This window comes from Danio rerio, chromosome 2, assembly GCF_049306965.1.
Source record: "Danio rerio strain Tuebingen ecotype United States chromosome 2, GRCz12tu, whole genome shotgun sequence".
In the NCBI taxonomy this organism is placed as follows: domain Eukaryota; kingdom Metazoa; phylum Chordata; class Actinopteri; order Cypriniformes; family Danionidae; genus Danio; species Danio rerio.
In genome coordinates, this window is record NC_133177.1 from 44,553,590 (window position 1) to 44,571,914 (window position 18,325).

The following is an 18,325-nucleotide window of genomic DNA, read 5'->3' on the forward strand; positions in this document are numbered from 1 at the left end:
AAAAGGCATTGTTGTTACTAATCATTCACATATCCAAGACTGTGATAAAAGGGAGGAAAAATCCAGTCCACAACTAGTTTTTATATTGAAAATATCATTTTGTGTGTTCCTTTAACTTAATCAATGAAATAACTTGTGAACTTAATTAATTAAAAAGTTAAATCCTGTAATTTTTAAAAACATTTAGCAGTTTTGCTTGATTAACAGAATAATGCAAAAAAAAAAATTTATATATATATATATATATATATATATATATATATATGTAATAATAAAATTATAATATAATAATATTATAATAATAAATTTATTTATAATAAATTGTAAATAAAATGATGAATTTTTACAGCTGTTTAATTTAGTGGATGTTTTCATCCCGGACATAACGAAAGGGTAGTAAATTTAAACAGTGCACAAGGGTTAAATTCAGAACTTTTGACATAAAATCTGCTTTTTATTTCACATTAAAAGTCTGAATTCTGTTTCACATTTCTGATCCATTTTTAAGAATCATGACCTAATACATTACTATAAAAAGCTTGAGCCAATCCCAAGTTTTTTTTTTTTTTAAATAACTAAATGGAATATATTCAATGGAAATAAAGATAAAGTTGCAAGAAAGCTTGCAACAGCAAGTATGAAAATTATAAAATACAAATTCAGAAGTCCTGGGTTAAAAAGCCTGATTCAAACTCAGAATTTAAACATACACTGTAAAACCCAACAGTCAACTTTATCAAAAGAAATGAGTGTAGTTGACTCAAAATTGACAAAGTTAATTCTACTCATTTGAATAGAGATTTGAACTCACTGTTGAAGGTAATGAGTTATTTTATCTTGCATGGAGTACGTTCACAATACTCATATAGATTAGTTTTAGCTCAAATGGTTAGCTGCAATCGGTTTCCTCAAATGGTTTGAGTTACCTTAACTTATTGAGTTTTACAGTACTCAGTTGGTTTGTGTTCTCTTCATTTATTTGGTTTTACTGTGCTCAAATTGCTTCGTTTACTCAAATGGATTAAGTTCACAGTACACATTAGGATTCATTTTTGAACTTAAATGATTTGTTGCAATCGGTTTCCTAAAATGGTTTGAGTTACCTTAACTTTTTGGGTTTTACAGTGTATGAAATTGGAATAAATTAAAAGAAGTTGTGAAATCCTGACCTTTTTTCTTAAAGTGTTCAATTAACATTTTGCAATTAAGACTTTTGTTTTTATTTAGCTAAAAATGAATCTGAATTGTGAGAAATACACTCAGTCAGTAGTACTATAAAATGTTAGCATGACCTCTTTTTTATTTTTAATCATGTGGCAGAAATGAATTATGTACAATAATAAATGATCTGAAAGAACAAACTAGCTGTAGAATATGCTATTTTCAGCTATGTGTTGAAAAAGCAACACAATTTTTGTCTCAGATACTTATAATAGTCTACGACAAATAACACAAAATAAATCTATTTTAACTGTAAAAAGCATTTGCGTTCATGTACTTGTATAAAGTATGCTTTGTGCTTTAAAGCAGGTCAAAACAAGAACTGCTGTTTGTGCCCAGAAACATTTACATCCCTTGAATGAACTGTAATGAATTGGCAACAAAGTCAAGGCAGAATCCTTTCATGGTTTGTGGTGTGTTCCCCTGCAGTGCTTTTCTGCATAGAAGTTTACATCTTTTTGCATTTATTTTGTATTTTTTTACATGACAGGAACTTGGCTTTAGCGGCAGAGACCAGAGAAGTGAAGTAAATGAGATATATGAAGCCATACAAAGACTGTGAAAACAGAAGAGTAATAGCAGTACTATAAAGCACAGGCGAGAGGTGGTGTTCAGCCCATATATGAGAGTAACACACTGCACACAGAATGCTTTAGGGTCTGTGTGAGAGCGATGGAGGCCAGGTCTATAGTTTCCCCTTTCCTCATCAGATCAACACAAACCTGTAATGAATAGGAGACAGAGAGAAGACATTTTTATAATAATATTGGTTGGAAATATTAGGGAAACAAAAAAAAAACTTTTTAAAATGATAACTTGCTTGCAATAACTTTTAGTATTTAATTAATTGAAGTATGTATTGTAAAAACATCCAATCTTTTTTTTTTAGTATTATTTTTTTTCAGTGTTTTCAATACATCCATATTTATACTACAAATATGTGCTTCAAAATGTTCCCACATAATGGGTGGGGTAATGATGGCAATAATGATGTAAGAATGGGTCACACTTTAATTTGATGGTCCATTTGTTGAATTTAGTTAGATTGCATCAACATGCCAACTAATTCTCTTTAGATTATAAGTTGACTGTTAGGTTGGGGTTGAGGTTAGGGTTAGTGTAAGTTGACATTTACTTGTTTCTTATAGTCCGTTAAATGTCTGTTGAAAGAGACAGTCTATTAATACTCAAATGGACCATCAAAATAAAGTGTTACCTAAAGTTATTCTGTCTCTTGCAATTCCTTAACTTCATAATACTTCGATGTATCCTTAGTAGCCAAAGACAATAGGTTTGTTTTGAAACTACACGTTTTTGTTTTGTTTTTTCTGAATCTGAGGCTATGTTTACACTACAATGATGGAATTAAAAACAGAAATGTTTTCCCCTTGTATTTCTTTTAGTTTTCATATTCACACATCAACGTTTTCGAAACCATCTGTGTTTACACATATCGATAAAATGTGCAAAAAAATATGAATTATATAGTCTGGGGTCCAAGAACATAAAGCCAGATAAGCTGGCTAGCCAGTTAAGTTTTCACAAATTCTGGGATTTAGGTATCATGAAAGTAGCTCAGCTCAGCTGCTTTATAATATCATGGCAATAAATAGTGATTAAAGTTGAGCTGCCATCATGTTGCCCAAAACGCAAGATTAGTGCAAACTAAACTGAAACTTAACTGGCTAGCCAGCTAATCCAGCTTCATGATACAGGGCATAGGTTAAGATTGGTGATTTCACCTTGTTAATAAACAAAACCTGTAAAAAAAAAGTGACGACATAACTGTGGCAGCATAGTGCCGCTGATGTTTATTTAAAATTTGCTGTGTGAGTATGATGTTTCTCTGCTTTTGAAAATCCACACTTTACTAACAAAGAGTTTGCAAACACTATAGCAACAACAACAGATCGACACATCCCTAACACGTACTATACACACGCATGATCTCACTGTTTTTAAAGATTCAAAAATTTGACAAGAGAGGCGTTCTAAAGACTGAGGCTATGTCTACACTAATCCAGGAAAAATTCATGTACTCCGCATGCACACAGTAGGACGCTTTAACCACATATCCGCCAGCTCTTCATTTACTTTCTGTTTCTTTGAAATGTCGCACTAAACTGTCAAATAAAATCACAGATTTCTTTAAATGAACTGACACTGAAATGGAGTTGTTGTTGAGAGCAAGAACATAAAGTTGCAAAGGAATGTCGATTGCAAGATGTGCCAAAACAAATACGCTGAAATATTGGACTGCTTCAAAGATCAGTACCCTGCTGACGATGAAGCTTACCCTTACAGTATGGATGAGCTCAAAGAGTTAAGTAAACATTCCATGTCCATTGAAGAGAGGCAATATAAAGCATGTACAAACTGACATTAATATTTTATAAAGCTGTCAAAATGGACAGATTTTAAAACATCTGCTTTACAATGTTGTCACATGACTAAAATGCTTCATAGTTTTTGAAAGCCTCCAGTTTCACAGTTCATACTGCAACTTAAAAACAGGGTTTTCAAATTTATCCACTTTAGACAGCGTTTTCAAAAAGATATGTTTTTATGACCTTAAAACGCTGTCTCAGTGTGAACAAAAGCCCGAAAAACGTATTAGTGTGGACATGGTGTGTAAAAAAAGTGTTTACGATTCCTAAAATACTTCTGTCATGTACACTAATAGGCAAAACACACAAAAAAAACTGTGTTTTGGATAAAAACAATGTGTAAATGGCCCCTGAAAGTGATGGTAGCCATCAACTTGCATTTTTTCAATGTAAAAAGAACCACGGTTTCAGCTAATAATCAAATATACTGAAGGGGTAAATTTCACCCCATTTTGGACGATGAATAAATTAACAGCATATCTTTATTTTTAAGTGAACTATCCCTTGATTCCACAATTGAAAGATAAATATAATACATGCAATTACAGCCATGCTCCCTCCACTTTACCTTCACACTCAAAAGCCCTCAGTATGGTGGTATAACTGGGTCCCAGCCAGGAAGTGTAGGTCCCCATGACGCGGAGCAACTTTTTGGTGGAATCGCTGAACAGCACATCAGGCTGCCCATAATTCACTGAGCTGAACAGAGAAAACCCTTCAGTGGTGTTACCAAATGCGTTCTAGAGAAACGAGAACAAGCAAAATAAGAAAAAGAGAAAGTGCACTCAAGCAGAATTTCTCAAATCCTTGTAGAAAAGCAAACAAAAGAGAGAGTGGGTGTAAGTTTGACATATAAATATGCATATTTTGTTTCATTTGCAAATACTGGAGCTTCTCTACACTCTTTGCTCACATCTTGCACTGTGCTTTGTTCGGTATGTGTGCTAGTTCTTCTCTGTAGTGTCATCCTCCCTTAATGACACACTGTAATGTAAGACGGTGTCTTGTGAAAATCAATGATCACCACAGGGCTCAGGCTGGATGTATTGAACGCATAAGTCAGCCCGATGTAATCTGTGTAATACCCGAGATGTTCAGAGATACCATTGTTAATATAGGTTTAGCCAGGGTTCGTTTAATCATAGCGTTGGCCGCTAATGTGCAGGAACAACACTTCCAATGAGGATTTCATGCTCTGCATTCTACAAAAGGGATTTCTCTTTTTTAACCTTTTACTCCTTTTATATTATTTCACGGATAATGCAATAAAAAAATGAATCAAACCTGATATCCTGAGACTGTGTGACCGCCCGGCACTATAAATGTCATTATGTAATCCGTGGCATTTCTGTGTGTGTGTGTGTGTGTGTGTGTGTGTGTGTGTAGTGCTATACAGTCCAAAAGTCTAAGAAGACTGAGAAAATATTATGTATATCCTTCAATTTCCATATTTTGTGTTGAATTTAGATTATTTGATATAAGTTCAAAGGCGCAGCATTATTTATTTGAAATAGAAATAGTTTGTAACAATGTATGTATTTATATTTTTTAATGCGGAAATTTAATGTGTGCTTACTGGCCCCAAAACAAATACATTTTATTTAAAATCTGAATTTGAAATAAATATATATTAACCTAGAAATAATGTTATTTATACTGGTTTTGTTGGTACCTTTTAGACAGTCTGTCAAATGTAATTAGACTAATATAAGTTAGCAACTGCATGTTATCTAATTCCTATCAGTGTTACTGCTACCATGTCAACTAACTTATAGTATTAGTACACTAGAAAAAAAATCATTGGATGAACTCAATTTAATTGGGGGCAGGATTTCCATCCAATAAATTTGTTTAGCACCAACTAAAAAAAACTATTTACCCAATTATATGCAATTAAGTTGGTTCAACATAATTTTATTAAATAAAAGTTTAAATACTTTTGTACTTTTATTTAACTTAAACTCAAAGGTCTCATAATTTCATGTATGTCTATTATGTGTCGTACATTTCGAAATCTCTTACTTTTATTTGAAGCTATCCTAAGATTATCCTAAAAACTCATTTTAGGACCATTATTGCTCACTGAGCAAAGCAACACACTGCATTTTTTCTAATTAAGCTGCCAACACCTAAAGCATAGGTGCTTCTGCAAGGTGGTAATCTCTAAACTCAAAGCATTACATACAAATTTTCTAAATCCTGAAGATTAAACTCTAACAAGTCTTTAACTTTAAACACCTAAGATTACTTTTATTGTCAACATTTCCCCCTCTTAATTCAATCCCAAAAAAAAGCAAGCTGGGAACTACAAATCCCCTAACCAGGTAGTTGGACCAGCACAATTCCTTCATGTTGTCTCAACACAAAACGCTTAAGTTAATTTAATGGTTTACAAATTTAAGTGAACTGAACATAAAACATGCAAATATCCTAAAGAAATGACAAGAATTGTGTTGTTTCAGCTCATTTTAAAATGGTAGTTTGAAAAAGCAGCAGTAATATTTTTTGTGTGTGTAACATGTCAGTTACATCAACTAATCTCAAGTGTAACATAACACTGCAACATCAACTAGCTCTTTTTATAGAATTTGAAACTTTTCAAAAACATCAACTGTCTCAGTGTTAGTTACTTTTGACTGCCAACTAAATCTTACTAAAGTAGGGCTAAAGTATTGCTATGTGCGCATCTACAATAGTCGCATCGCAAGATCTGTAATGTTGAATTATAGTTGACAAGGAGCTACAGATCATGTGATTTGTAGAGTCACTGCAGTTTAACAATAATAGAGTAAAGGTTTAGCATATGCATGTGTTTTTGAGACTTGTGACTGAGCATTTCAAAAGTTTAAAACATTCGGTCATAAAAAATTATACTGTTTGGAGGTTTAATAATGATTAATTGTATTTAATTATTTATACAAAATGTATACAATTTATGCAAAAACAAAAAAGTTTGATATATCTACATTTAAAGCAAAAACAAGATTATTTTATGCACAATAATGGCAGATCATTTGGCTTGTTTTAATGAAAAACTGCTAGTTTTGATTTATTTCTTCTATAGAAGAATGCAATATTTATAAAAAATACAATTTTGTATAAAAATAATTTTTTTTTACTTGATCTAAGAATTTATCAATATTTGGACTAGAACGAGACAATGCAGTATAACACAATGCAAAGTAAGAATATAATTTTTTGCATTGTTATTACTGTACCTGAATAATGTCATGGTAAATAGAGCTGGTCATCTTATGAAATTCATACGGCAATATTTATCGCAGAAAAATAAAACATCGCAATATCAGATTTTTCCAATATCATGCAGTAACACCTAGACTAACAAATTAGTATCTTTGCATTTATGCCATGTCTAGTGTGCTAGAGAGATGTGATTTGCCTAGTATAATGCCATCCTACATTAACATTTACGTTGATTCTGGAATGTCATTTTAGCTCGAAGATGTAATCCATACCTATTCCCTACCCCTAAACCCAACAACAACAGTAAATTATTCCCAAAATCAGAGGGGAATAACAGTTAGATAACAATCATGTTTAAAACATCACATAACCCTAACCGTAAGCCTAAACTTAACAGAAGCTGTATGTATCCCTTAATTCTGATTGGCTGTCTGGAATGTTGTTTCAGGATCAACATAGATGTTGATGCAAGAACATGTCCTACTTAGTGAAATCACGCTAACCAGCATGCTAGATGCCCTTACAGTGTTGGTACTATGTCAATTAACTCTCATTTTAGTATTACTTCAATTCACATTAAATAGTGCTACGTTTTCCAAAGTGTATGACTAAGACTGCAACTTTCACCTAACTCTCTGGGTATTATTTACTTTGCCTCTTTGTAAACTAATCCAAAAAATAATTTCTTTCACAACAGAATTAGTAAGGTATTATTAGTGTGTTTTTTGGTTAGTAGAATAAGTACCTAATCTGTAGTTACTTATAGTCACTATAAGACACAATGAAATAAAGTAGCATAATGGAGTGTTTCTTAACTTATATCGCAATTTAGTCAGTTATGCACATATACACGGCCATTACGGAGTTGCTCAGATGTAAAAAAAAAAACAAACAAAAAAACAGCACCGATTAAATGACAATTTACAACTAAATAAGTTGTTCTGTTATTTTTTGCTGTCTAAACCATGGAAAAACGGGCTGGTTCAAGACCTGGCTGGGTCAGTTGGCATTTCTGTGTGTTATAAAAGACCAACACGGTGTGGACAAATACCAACTTTAATATAAACAGCCCTGGGAGTAAGTAAACTATAGAAAACCTTGTGTAAGCTGCTAAATCATATAGAGAGGGACTATGTAAACAGAAAAAGCTGTTATCTTTTGACCAATAAATGTAATAGGCTCTCTTCTGCTTGATTTGTTATAGCTTTTTTGGTCTGTAGTACTAAAAATGTTTTTTACCAGTTCGAACAATTAGTATTTTTCAAAGCATGACAATGAGTGATCAATTTTAAATGCAGTAATCTGCACAAAATGTGAATTTCCTTTGGTTAAATGGCATTGTTTATGCTCTGCACTAAAATATGGCCAACTGATGATGCACTATATTAAAAGGTTAGTTCCAATGACTGTAAAAAATATGGACGACGCGACAGCCCTTTTTCCCATTGAACGCCTTGAGGGCAAAACGCCTGCTTGACGGGCACAAACTGTCGCAAAAGACTGCTGAAATTGGAGCCAGACATGCGCAGAAGGATTGTCTGATGGAGCCAGAGGAGGAGCCGTGAAAATGAGCGGAGTCGAGCTTCCAATCAAACGCTTTATGTAAAATCAACTACGCCCCCCGAACTTCTCAGCATGCGTTTGCTGTCATATCAACACAAATGGATGTAATAACGTTAACAAATATGAGGGTTTTATATATTCAATCGCGCCAGCTCCAGGCCGCAGCGCATAACTTACTCGCGGCGTCGCAGGCTGATTCCGGCTCGCATGCGGCAGCGCCTGCTCGCTCGGCCGCCGCATCTGGCTCGATTGACTCGGACTGGAATCGGGCAGTGAGTCCAGGCATCCGGAGTAGGTCCAGCAGAGGTAACATTAGTCAGTCTGAGCTCTAAGAGATAAGTCTCCGGCAGGCGAGAATCTAGCCGGAACTGTGTTTTGCTATCTGGGTGGCTAGGCGTGTATCAGCAAACTAATAAAGCCCGAAAAAAGCCCTGAACTTAGCGAATAAACAGTGTTCCACCAGGATCATGTATGTCAGAAACTATAGTTTACTGCTGAACTCATTTTGTCATGGTAAAATAACACAGAAATCGAATAATAACATTTCAGTCTACTTCAGTCTCCTGCCGAAGCTTAGACGCCGCGCTTTGAGAAACTGTCAATCACAGCTGTAAATCACGATGACACGCCCAGCATTAAATTACTGCTAAAAACAAACTGTTTACAAAAATGAAGATCTGCACCTATTTCAGCACAATAACCAGTGCCTTAATCGACCAGAACCATCTTTCGGGACATTTTATTGCAAGTGTAATATTTTTTTTTATTTGGGCTCAAGTCTCCTTCATTAACACGGAGGAGGCGGGCTTTATGACTTGTACTGCAGCCAGCCCCCAGGGGGCGATCTAACGGCCGAAACCTTCACTCAAACGTAGGCTTGCGGCACACTTGGTTAGTTCACCCAAAAATGTAAATTAAATCATCATTTATTCTCCCTCATGTGGTTTTAAGATTTTATAAGTTCCTTTCTTCTGTTGAACACAAAACAAAATATGTTTTAAAAATGCTGGTTGCTTGGACCCATCGACCTCCACAGCATGAAAAAAATTAAAGAGGAAGTCACAAGCATTTTTCAGAAATATCTTCTTTTGTGTTCTACAGAAGAAAGAAAATCAAAAAGCTTTGAACGAATAAAGGGTTGAGTGAATAATGGCAGAACTTTCATTTTTGGTTTTAAGCATTTTTGGGTTTATATATATATAGAAAATATATATAAATATAAATTATATATATATATATATATATATATATATATATATATATATATATATATATATATATATATATATATATTTTTTTTTTTTTTTTTTTTTTTTTTTTTAATAATATAACAGTTTCCATATTTTGTGATTGTCTGTGTTTTATGTGATGTTGATCCCAGCTCTGTCAACTTTTGATGTTGAAAATTCAACTCTACAGTTTAACAAAGTGACTTTTTTTTATATTTTAGTAGTTTCAAATAGGAAATGTACTTGCAGTTTATTAAAAGGTTTTTTGTACCTTAATATACAACTAAGACCCAGATAATATATCACTTTACACTATTAAATATGTTAATAAAAGTCACCTTTTCCAACGTTTTAAGATTTAAAGTTGTTGGAAGAAAGATCAAGGTCCCATTTATATTCAAAATCCTAAATAAACAGGAAAAAATGTCAAGGAAAACGGTGGAATACCACTAAAAACAGGCCTACTTATTTTCTATAGTAGGTGTAAGTGTAAAAGAGCCCAGTATTTTCTAAGTGTTCTCAGATTTTTTGGACTGTAATGTGTGACTGTGTGGCTGTCTCTCCTGACCTGCACACGTTCCAAGAACTTGTAAACGCGGCATTTGTCCTCCAAACGCACTACCACGGCATTGGTTGGCACTACAGCCAGGTGGCAGCTCTCATGCTGGAACAGGTTCGCTTCACTCCCGTCAGGACACAAGAGCTTCAAGTCTTCCAGCTCCAAGTCCAGCGCCCAAGACTCCTGGTTCTTACCTTACATCAATAAAAAAGGTTGTTTGCATGCAGTAAAAAATTTCGGCGTGATATGTAACATTTGCATTCTTTTTGTAAAGTTTAAAAGCTTGAAAGTTGTGCAGGCTTTGGTAAACAAATCTATATCTCTATAAAACTAGAATCTATAATCCCTGAACTTGGCTAACGGGGTTTACTGATTCTAAAAACAAGGGTTTCACAGATCCCAGCAGGCACACAAAGAGACGCATTGTTGTGAAATACTGCCCTCCTGTGTCTGTCAGCCAGTGAAACATGATCCAGATCAACAAGTGAAGGCTACAATTGTCCTCCTTCAGTCCCTTAAAAATTCCATTTAATAAGAAACCAACTTGAAAAATCTTACTGCATCGGGACGTTTTTGACCTCTCATTTTCTTATAGCCTGCACTACTTACCCTGCATGTTGTCAAAGACTGTAGTGTGCTTAACAAAAGCAACATCGCCAAGATTCTCTGCCACACACCTGCATTTTAAAAATAATAATGCATATAAATCATACTTATAAAATATAAGCACTGGTTTTACATATTTTGTTTTTCAAAGATACAAGAAATGGAGCATAAAGGACAGTAATGACAATTATAATGTTACAGAATTCTTTTAATAAGGCTGTGTTCATTATGCAGCCAAACTGCTGTCAAAAATTACAATGCTTTCTGAAGGATTATGTGATCTTTGAAATTTAATTAATATTAAAATACGTTTGATGATCTATTTTTATTGTTGAAATCAGAAAACAAAAATTATTGGTAAGAGGTAATATTGACTCAACGTGAACTTTTCAAAAACATTTTATTTTATTTCCCTTTTTTACTCTTTTATTGTAAACTTGCTCAATTACTGCTTTTTAAACTATTATTATTTTTATTTATTATTATTATTATTTTCTCTCAGAGAATATGTTTGTTCATAATTCATACATTTTTATTTATTTTATAAGAAAATAAGAAAACTAAGACAGTCTGAAATTTTTCCTATGTTGTAATGTATGCTACTATGTATGGTCTTGTTAAACACCAATAAATAAATAAAGAGAACAATAATTTGTAATTTGTAAAATCCTTGATAAATTTACAATTAATATTAAAAAATATATGAATTAAAAATATATATAAAAAGAACAAACTGACTATAAAGATTTGAGCCGAAATTTATACATTTGAAAGAAAGAAATCCCTTTAAAGTGAATTTCTGTGCTCTGCATTTGAGTTTAATAGCTATGTTTTAAGTAAATGATATGTTTGTGTTTATGTCTTCAACATTTCATATAAGAATATTATAATTTTGAGCATTCATTGCAGTAAACATGACTGATTAATAGGTCAATATAAATATTTCCTTGACCCTTAAATAATGTAAGACATATTTCCACAATATCTAAGAAGAACATGGGTTATTTAATTTACTTTATTTAATATAATTAATTTTAAATGCCCTAAATCATAGGTCTCAAACTGGATTCCAGGAGGGCCGCAGCTCTGCACATTTTTGCTTCAACCCTAATCAAACACAGCTGATCCAACTAATCAAGGTGTTCAAGACTACTAGAGACTATTAAGCAGGTGTGATGGGGTGGTGGGAACTGAGCTGTGGCCCTCCAGGAGTTGAGTTTGAGACCATTGCCCTAAATGATAATCATCTTATTTTGAAGTAACAATAATTAGCCACAACTAAGCATTTTACTCAAAACATGTACATATTAATAGCAAATCCAGAGAAAATGGTATTTTAATTAATTAAAAAAATTTCATATACACATCAACATTTAGATTAACAAGCCCATTAAGCATTTCAATATTCTTGGCCACACACAAAAATCCTATTTTAAATAATGATTCCACTAGGAAACATGCATTATTTCACATCTTTACTGCACCTCAGAGCTCCAGCCTCTCCAAAGTGCCGTTCTCGAGGGTTGTTGGCACAAATGTGGCGGTCATTCTCGTCCCCGATGCAGGCCTCACACAGGTTCCTTGGGTTGTTTCCTTTGGGATCGTGTTCTGGGTCCTTCACGCCAGGGACGCAGCTGTAGCCAAAGAAATCTCCGACCGCTATGAATCACAAGGAGAAGCAGATGACTATTTAAGCGGCTTCCAAAAGTTGCAATTACAATCTCGATTTGCATTTCAGCCAGGTGTAAGCACTGCAAATATTATATCTGAGAGCATTACTTTGTGTGCATATGCAGCTCACCAGACGTTAAACCAGATGTTAGGTGCTTTTGTAAAACAACAGCTGTTCTATCTAATGACAATACCTTTAAGATACAAGCCAAAAAAGGAATGTAAATAAATTATGGTAATATAACATGGGAACACTTGGAGGATACTATCTTTGTTTTAATTTGAACAGGAGTAAAATGGAAAGTTATAAAATGATAGTTCCTAAAATTGCAATTTTATAAGTTTTAAAACTACATACATCAATAATAATGATAAATTAAGATTAATTGTAAAAAAAAAAATCCAAGCTTTAAATTTAGACATACAGTATGTTTTGTTTATAAAACTCAACTGTATTTCAAGATATGTATGTTTGTTGCAAAGCACCAGCCAAAGGTAGCTTACACTAATGTTTTATACACTGTATTATTAAAGTAAAGCTACTTGAAAAGTATAAGAACCACAGCCTACACAATACAAAAAATACCAAAAAATAAATTAACTTTAAAAAAATAAATAATCAAATAGTATTATATATTAAGAGGTAAATATTAGTTATAATAAATAAATATATTAGCAAAAGTGTAAAATTAAATAAAAAACTAAAAACATGATTAGAATAAAAGTATGTTAGTATATTTTAATCTTTATATCCAATCATCTTGATCATTATTATTCAGAAACAGTTCTTGAGCACCAAATTAGCATATTACTATGATTCAATCTTGATTTGCATTTCAACCAGGAGAAACACAGTTAATCAGGGGTGTCAAACTCACAGTCAAACCGCACAGTTTAGTTCCAACCCTGCTCCAACAAACTTACCTGTAGGATTTAAACAAGCCTGAAGGACTTCATTAGTTTGGTTTGGATTAATTAGTATGGTTGGAACTAAACTGTACAGAGCTGTGGCCCTCCAAAAACAAAAGAGTTTGGCACCTGTGCTGTAAGTATTATATTTAAGAGCATTCATTGTGTGCATCTGCAACTCAGGCTTAGTTAAACCAGATGTAAAAAATGGAAAAAAAAAATATAGAGCTCTTAAAATTGCAACTCTATAAACTGTAGAATAACAGAATAACAGAATAATTCTATATTAAATGTTATGTATAGAAATGTTTTACACATATATAAAATGTTAAATTGCAAATTGTTTTAATTAAAATAAAAAAGCATTAACATGAGGCATTAAAAACATTAAAAAGGAGCTCAGAATACTTCAAATGGAAAATAAAATGGAAAATAACAAAGTAATGTAAAATTCACTTAAGACAGAAATAAATGCTAAAATTAAATGAAAGTAAAATTCAGACAAAACAGCATCTCACCGTGGGGAAAGTTGCATTGCACATCCACACTAATCTGTGATGTGTTGACCAGGAAGCCGATGGGGACGGTCCAGCCCACTGTAGTCCTCATCCCTGGGTGACAAGAGCTGCGCTCGTGCATCTCCAGCAGTGACAGATCACTGGATGACGTCCGTGCCAGAGCAACTACATAATAATTAATGCCGTCTGCGGCAGACACATAAACACATGCTGACGTCAGGCTCTTTTATTCCAGTCTAAAACATCTTTAGTCATTGTTTTGAATGTTCGAACATACTCACCCACACCGTTATAAGATTCTCCAACAGCCACATCTAAGCCATAGCAAAATCCAGCTGTGTAGATTTCATCGGCATACATAGTAGAGGCATCTGCAGTGCCATTCTGTGCCATTTTTTGCCATTTAACCAGTTGAGAATTTGATTGAGTGCAAGAAAATCAAAAGGAAGGAGCAAAAATTAGTACAATAGTGTTATTTTAAATCAGAAAGCCTTGCAATATTACAATGATTTTAATCTAATTAAAGAGACAGTTCACCCAAAAATCTAAATATACTTAATATTCACAAGTGGGTTTTTTTTTTGTTCAAAATAAGTTACTTTGAAAAACCTGTAACCACTAAATTACATAGTGGAAAACAAATACTATAAAAAGTCAATGGTAAGAGTTTTTTAGTATTTTTCAAAATGTTTTTTTTGTGTTTAATGAATGAAAAGAAACTAAAACAAGTTTGTGATAAGTAAATGATGAGTAAATAGCTGAATTTTTAGGTTTGAGTGAACTACACCTTTAAATATGCTTCTTGGTAAGTACATTTTTTACAACCTTAATTTGCTTCATGCAGTCGGTGGGACTTTGGCCCCTCACACACACTAGTTGTCCGCGAAGGTTCCTGGCTGTGGCATTTCCAGCTAAATCCAAACACTTCTGATCTTCAGCATCAGACACTGTGCACCACCTGACTGCAAAAAGGAAACACTTTGTATATTTTTCAAAGAATGGCAAATATCAACTGTTATTCAAGATATGCATGTTCACTGCAAAGCTACCAGCCTAAAGTAACTCATAACACACTAATATTTTACAAAATGTTTTATAAAAGTGAAGCTTTTTGAAAAAGTACGGGAAAGTAGGGACCACAAAACTGTATACATTAAAAAATAATAATAATAACAAATAAAAAATGCGTACATTTCTATTTGATTATATTTATTAATTTTAATTATATATTTATATATACACACACAGAATTATTAAACCCCATTTGAATTTTTTTTCTTTTTTATTTATTTCTCAAATGATGTTAAAAAGAGCAAGGGAATTTTCACAGTATGTCTGATAATATTTTTTCTTCTGGAGAAAGACTTATTTGTTTTATTTCAGCTAGAAAAAAAGTAGTTTTTAATTAAAAATAAAAAACTATTTCTGGTTCAAGTTATCAAATTATTTTCCATATTCTACAGAACAAACCATCATTATACAATAACTTGCCTAATTACCCTAACCTGCCTAGTTAACCTAATTAATATAGTTTAGCCTTTAAATGTCACTTTAAGCTGAATAGAAGTGTCTTGAAAAATATCTAGTCAAATATTATTTACTGTCATCATGGCAAAGATCAAATAAATCAGTTATTAAAAATTAGTTAATAAAACTATTATGTTTAAAAATGTGTTGAAAAACACGTCTCTCCGTTAAAAAGAAATAAGGGGAAAATAATAAGCAGGGATAATAATTCTGACTTCAACTGTATATATGTAAGCATCTTTCAAGCATATGTATTTAGAAACAAAATTAAATATTCAAAATAAAATTAAATAAAATTAATTGATTAGATTGAATTTTGAAACCATTTGAATATTTTTTATTTGCAACATTATAAATGTATTTGCACTTTTAATAATTCCCATTAATAATAATCAAAAATGTTTCTTGAGCACCAAATATGCATATTAGTATGATTTCTGAAAGGTTATGTGCTAACAAAAACTGCAATAATTATTCCAAAAAAAAAAACAGATCAAAATCAAATCAAGAGAAAAATATTTATATTTTAAAACATATTTACATAGAATTAATAAACATCTATTTTTATTGAAAACAATATTTTAGAATATTAATTTTTTTACTGACGTTTTTACCAAATAAATGCACCACCTACAAGAATAAGAGACTTTTTTTAAAAGCATGAATGCTCCCAAACTAATGACTAACATTTAAAGACATTTTATGTTTACCTTCTTTTTTACTAGTTCAAAAACTAATTACTACATGAAGCAACCCAAGCAATGTGCATCCAGTATTCATTCAGATCCCAGATGGCTCAAATACAAAAAGCAAAAGAAAAATGTTTCATGTCACATATCATAAAACATTTATAAAACTGAGAACATGTAAACACAATACTTACTAATGTTGTTTTCAGTGGACATGGAAACCAGAACAAACAAGAACAGCACCACAGCAAGATGTCCTCCTGGAAGATCCATGTTGTCTTTGAACAGTAACCTTTCAAATGGGCTCAAACTCACAGAGGAGGTGTGGGAAGTAATGATGAAAAAAAGAGGTCTGGGGCTCATATTGCTCCCTTTTTAGGGTACCCACCAGTCTCAGAAACCAAAATGGGAGGGAACGACTTTCCATTAGTTCTTTAGCAAAGTTAGCTTTTTTTCAGATCTAACATTGTTAGGTTATTTTCCACTTATCCGATCATGATGGCCATCTAGTGTTTCTTTCCTTATCCAATGGGACCTCATGGCATGTAAGCTTTTGCACACTTCACTGCACCTGGCACCGGCCAGGTCAGATCATTTCTGAGGTTATAATTAAGTAAAATACAATAGCTTTTTGTGGACAGCTTCTAAAGCTCCCCGAGATTAAACCGAAGGTCCGAATAAAGCCAAGTTTGATTGGAGATCTGGACGGAGGGGCAACAGGAGGTTCTTTTGTGCCCCTACGTAGCCGAGGAAGCATATAGGCCACTTGATACCTCACCTGCATCCTAATTCTCATGTCAATATCCCCATAATCAATGCTTTATTAAAAGAGACAAGAGTCAACTGTGAAATACAACACAGCATTTCAGAGCCAAAAACAAGGCTATAAGAGTAAACTGATGTCTAAATGTGGCCAAAAAAAATTACATAATTCTTAACTTTTGAGTACTATTCAAATTTACTACCTTTTTATTATGTTTGAGGCTGTTTTTGCCCCATTGACTTCCGTTATAACGACATTTTATAATTGCAAAGCCATGACATCATGCATTCTTGATTGTTGGTGGCATTCCCCGTTGGGAAGAGGTAAAACTTCTTCTTTTTACTGTTGATCATCAGTTGTCATCATTAACCCTTCAGATAGGCCTCTGCAAAAAAAAAATGTTTCTGGCTTTATATGGAGTTCTATGGAATAAAACAGCAAATTATACTATGCACGCATAATCACACTTACCATGTTTACTATGTTCTAAGAGCTGAGGTACTTTTTTTGATCTTCTTGTTGATCAACAGTAAAAATTGCTTATTTTATTTCTTCTCAACAGGAAAAACCATCAACAATGAAGAATGCATGATAATATGGAGTCATGGCTTTGCAATCAAAAAATGTTGCTTTAATGAAAGTCAATGGGGGAAAAAACAGCCACAAACATAACGAAAGGATAGTAAATTTGCCCAGAGTGTATGGTTGAGTTTTTGAAAACTTTCAAAGAAAAATGTGTCAAAATAAGATTTGTCACCAAAAATTATTCCATTTGCTGAAACAGAGAAAGTTGTGGCCAAATTAAGACTTAAAATCAGCCCAGAGTGGATGAAAATACTTATCAGTGAAGAGCGCTAAATCGTTAGAGCCAATCCCAGCCCTGTCTGTTGAACGCGTGACCAATCGTAGGGGTGTAAGAACTTGATAGACAATGCTCTAAAAGCAAGCAAGATATTTACATTTCTTTATTTGCATGTCGTTCTGCGCATGTACTTGAGTTATTAAAGGTACAGTTCATTTATCTGACTGTTTGCATTAAAGTTACATTAAAATTGTATTACAAATAATACATATTTACAAATTTTAATACAAAAATTGTTGCGTTGTTAAAATTGTGTATGGAAAGCATCGTTAATGCATCGTGATATCAAAGTTAACTCAATTGATAGCATGATAATTGTAACCGATCTGAACCATGAGACCAGTTTAGGTTCACACCTCTATTGAAAAAACTAAGCTAGCTAAAAAAATAAAATAAATAAATAAAAAATAACAATAATAAAAAAACAAGGGGAAATTCTTATTTTTTTTTTCTCAGGAATTAGTGGACTAAAAATGGCAACTGGTTCAATAATTTAACAGTAAAGTAATTTTTTAAAGTGCTTTAAATTTCCTCCATTTGATTTTCCATGTGGCTGCAAACAAAAGAAGACAAAAAGCAAAGAATGTATTTCCCTGAGTTGCAATTGCTTTCACACA

At 32.9% G+C, this 18,325-nt stretch overlaps 1 protein-coding gene across 2 annotated transcripts; it reads right to left on the reverse strand.

Annotated features, from left to right (window-relative positions):
- Window positions 1-1,899: 1,899 nt before the first annotated feature.
- On the reverse strand, window positions 1,900-16,388 carry otomp (otolith matrix protein). 2 transcript variants are annotated; one of them, NM_001045087.1, is given in 9 exon segments: window positions 1,900-1,943; window positions 4,177-4,348; window positions 10,173-10,357; window positions 10,773-10,840; window positions 12,254-12,428; window positions 13,868-14,053; window positions 14,149-14,251; window positions 14,693-14,829; window positions 16,278-16,356. In NM_001045087.1, coding segments are annotated over 9 exon segments (1,116 nt in total). In that variant the 3' UTR covers window positions 1,900-1,932.
- Between the last annotated feature and the right edge of the window lie 1,937 nt (window positions 16,389-18,325).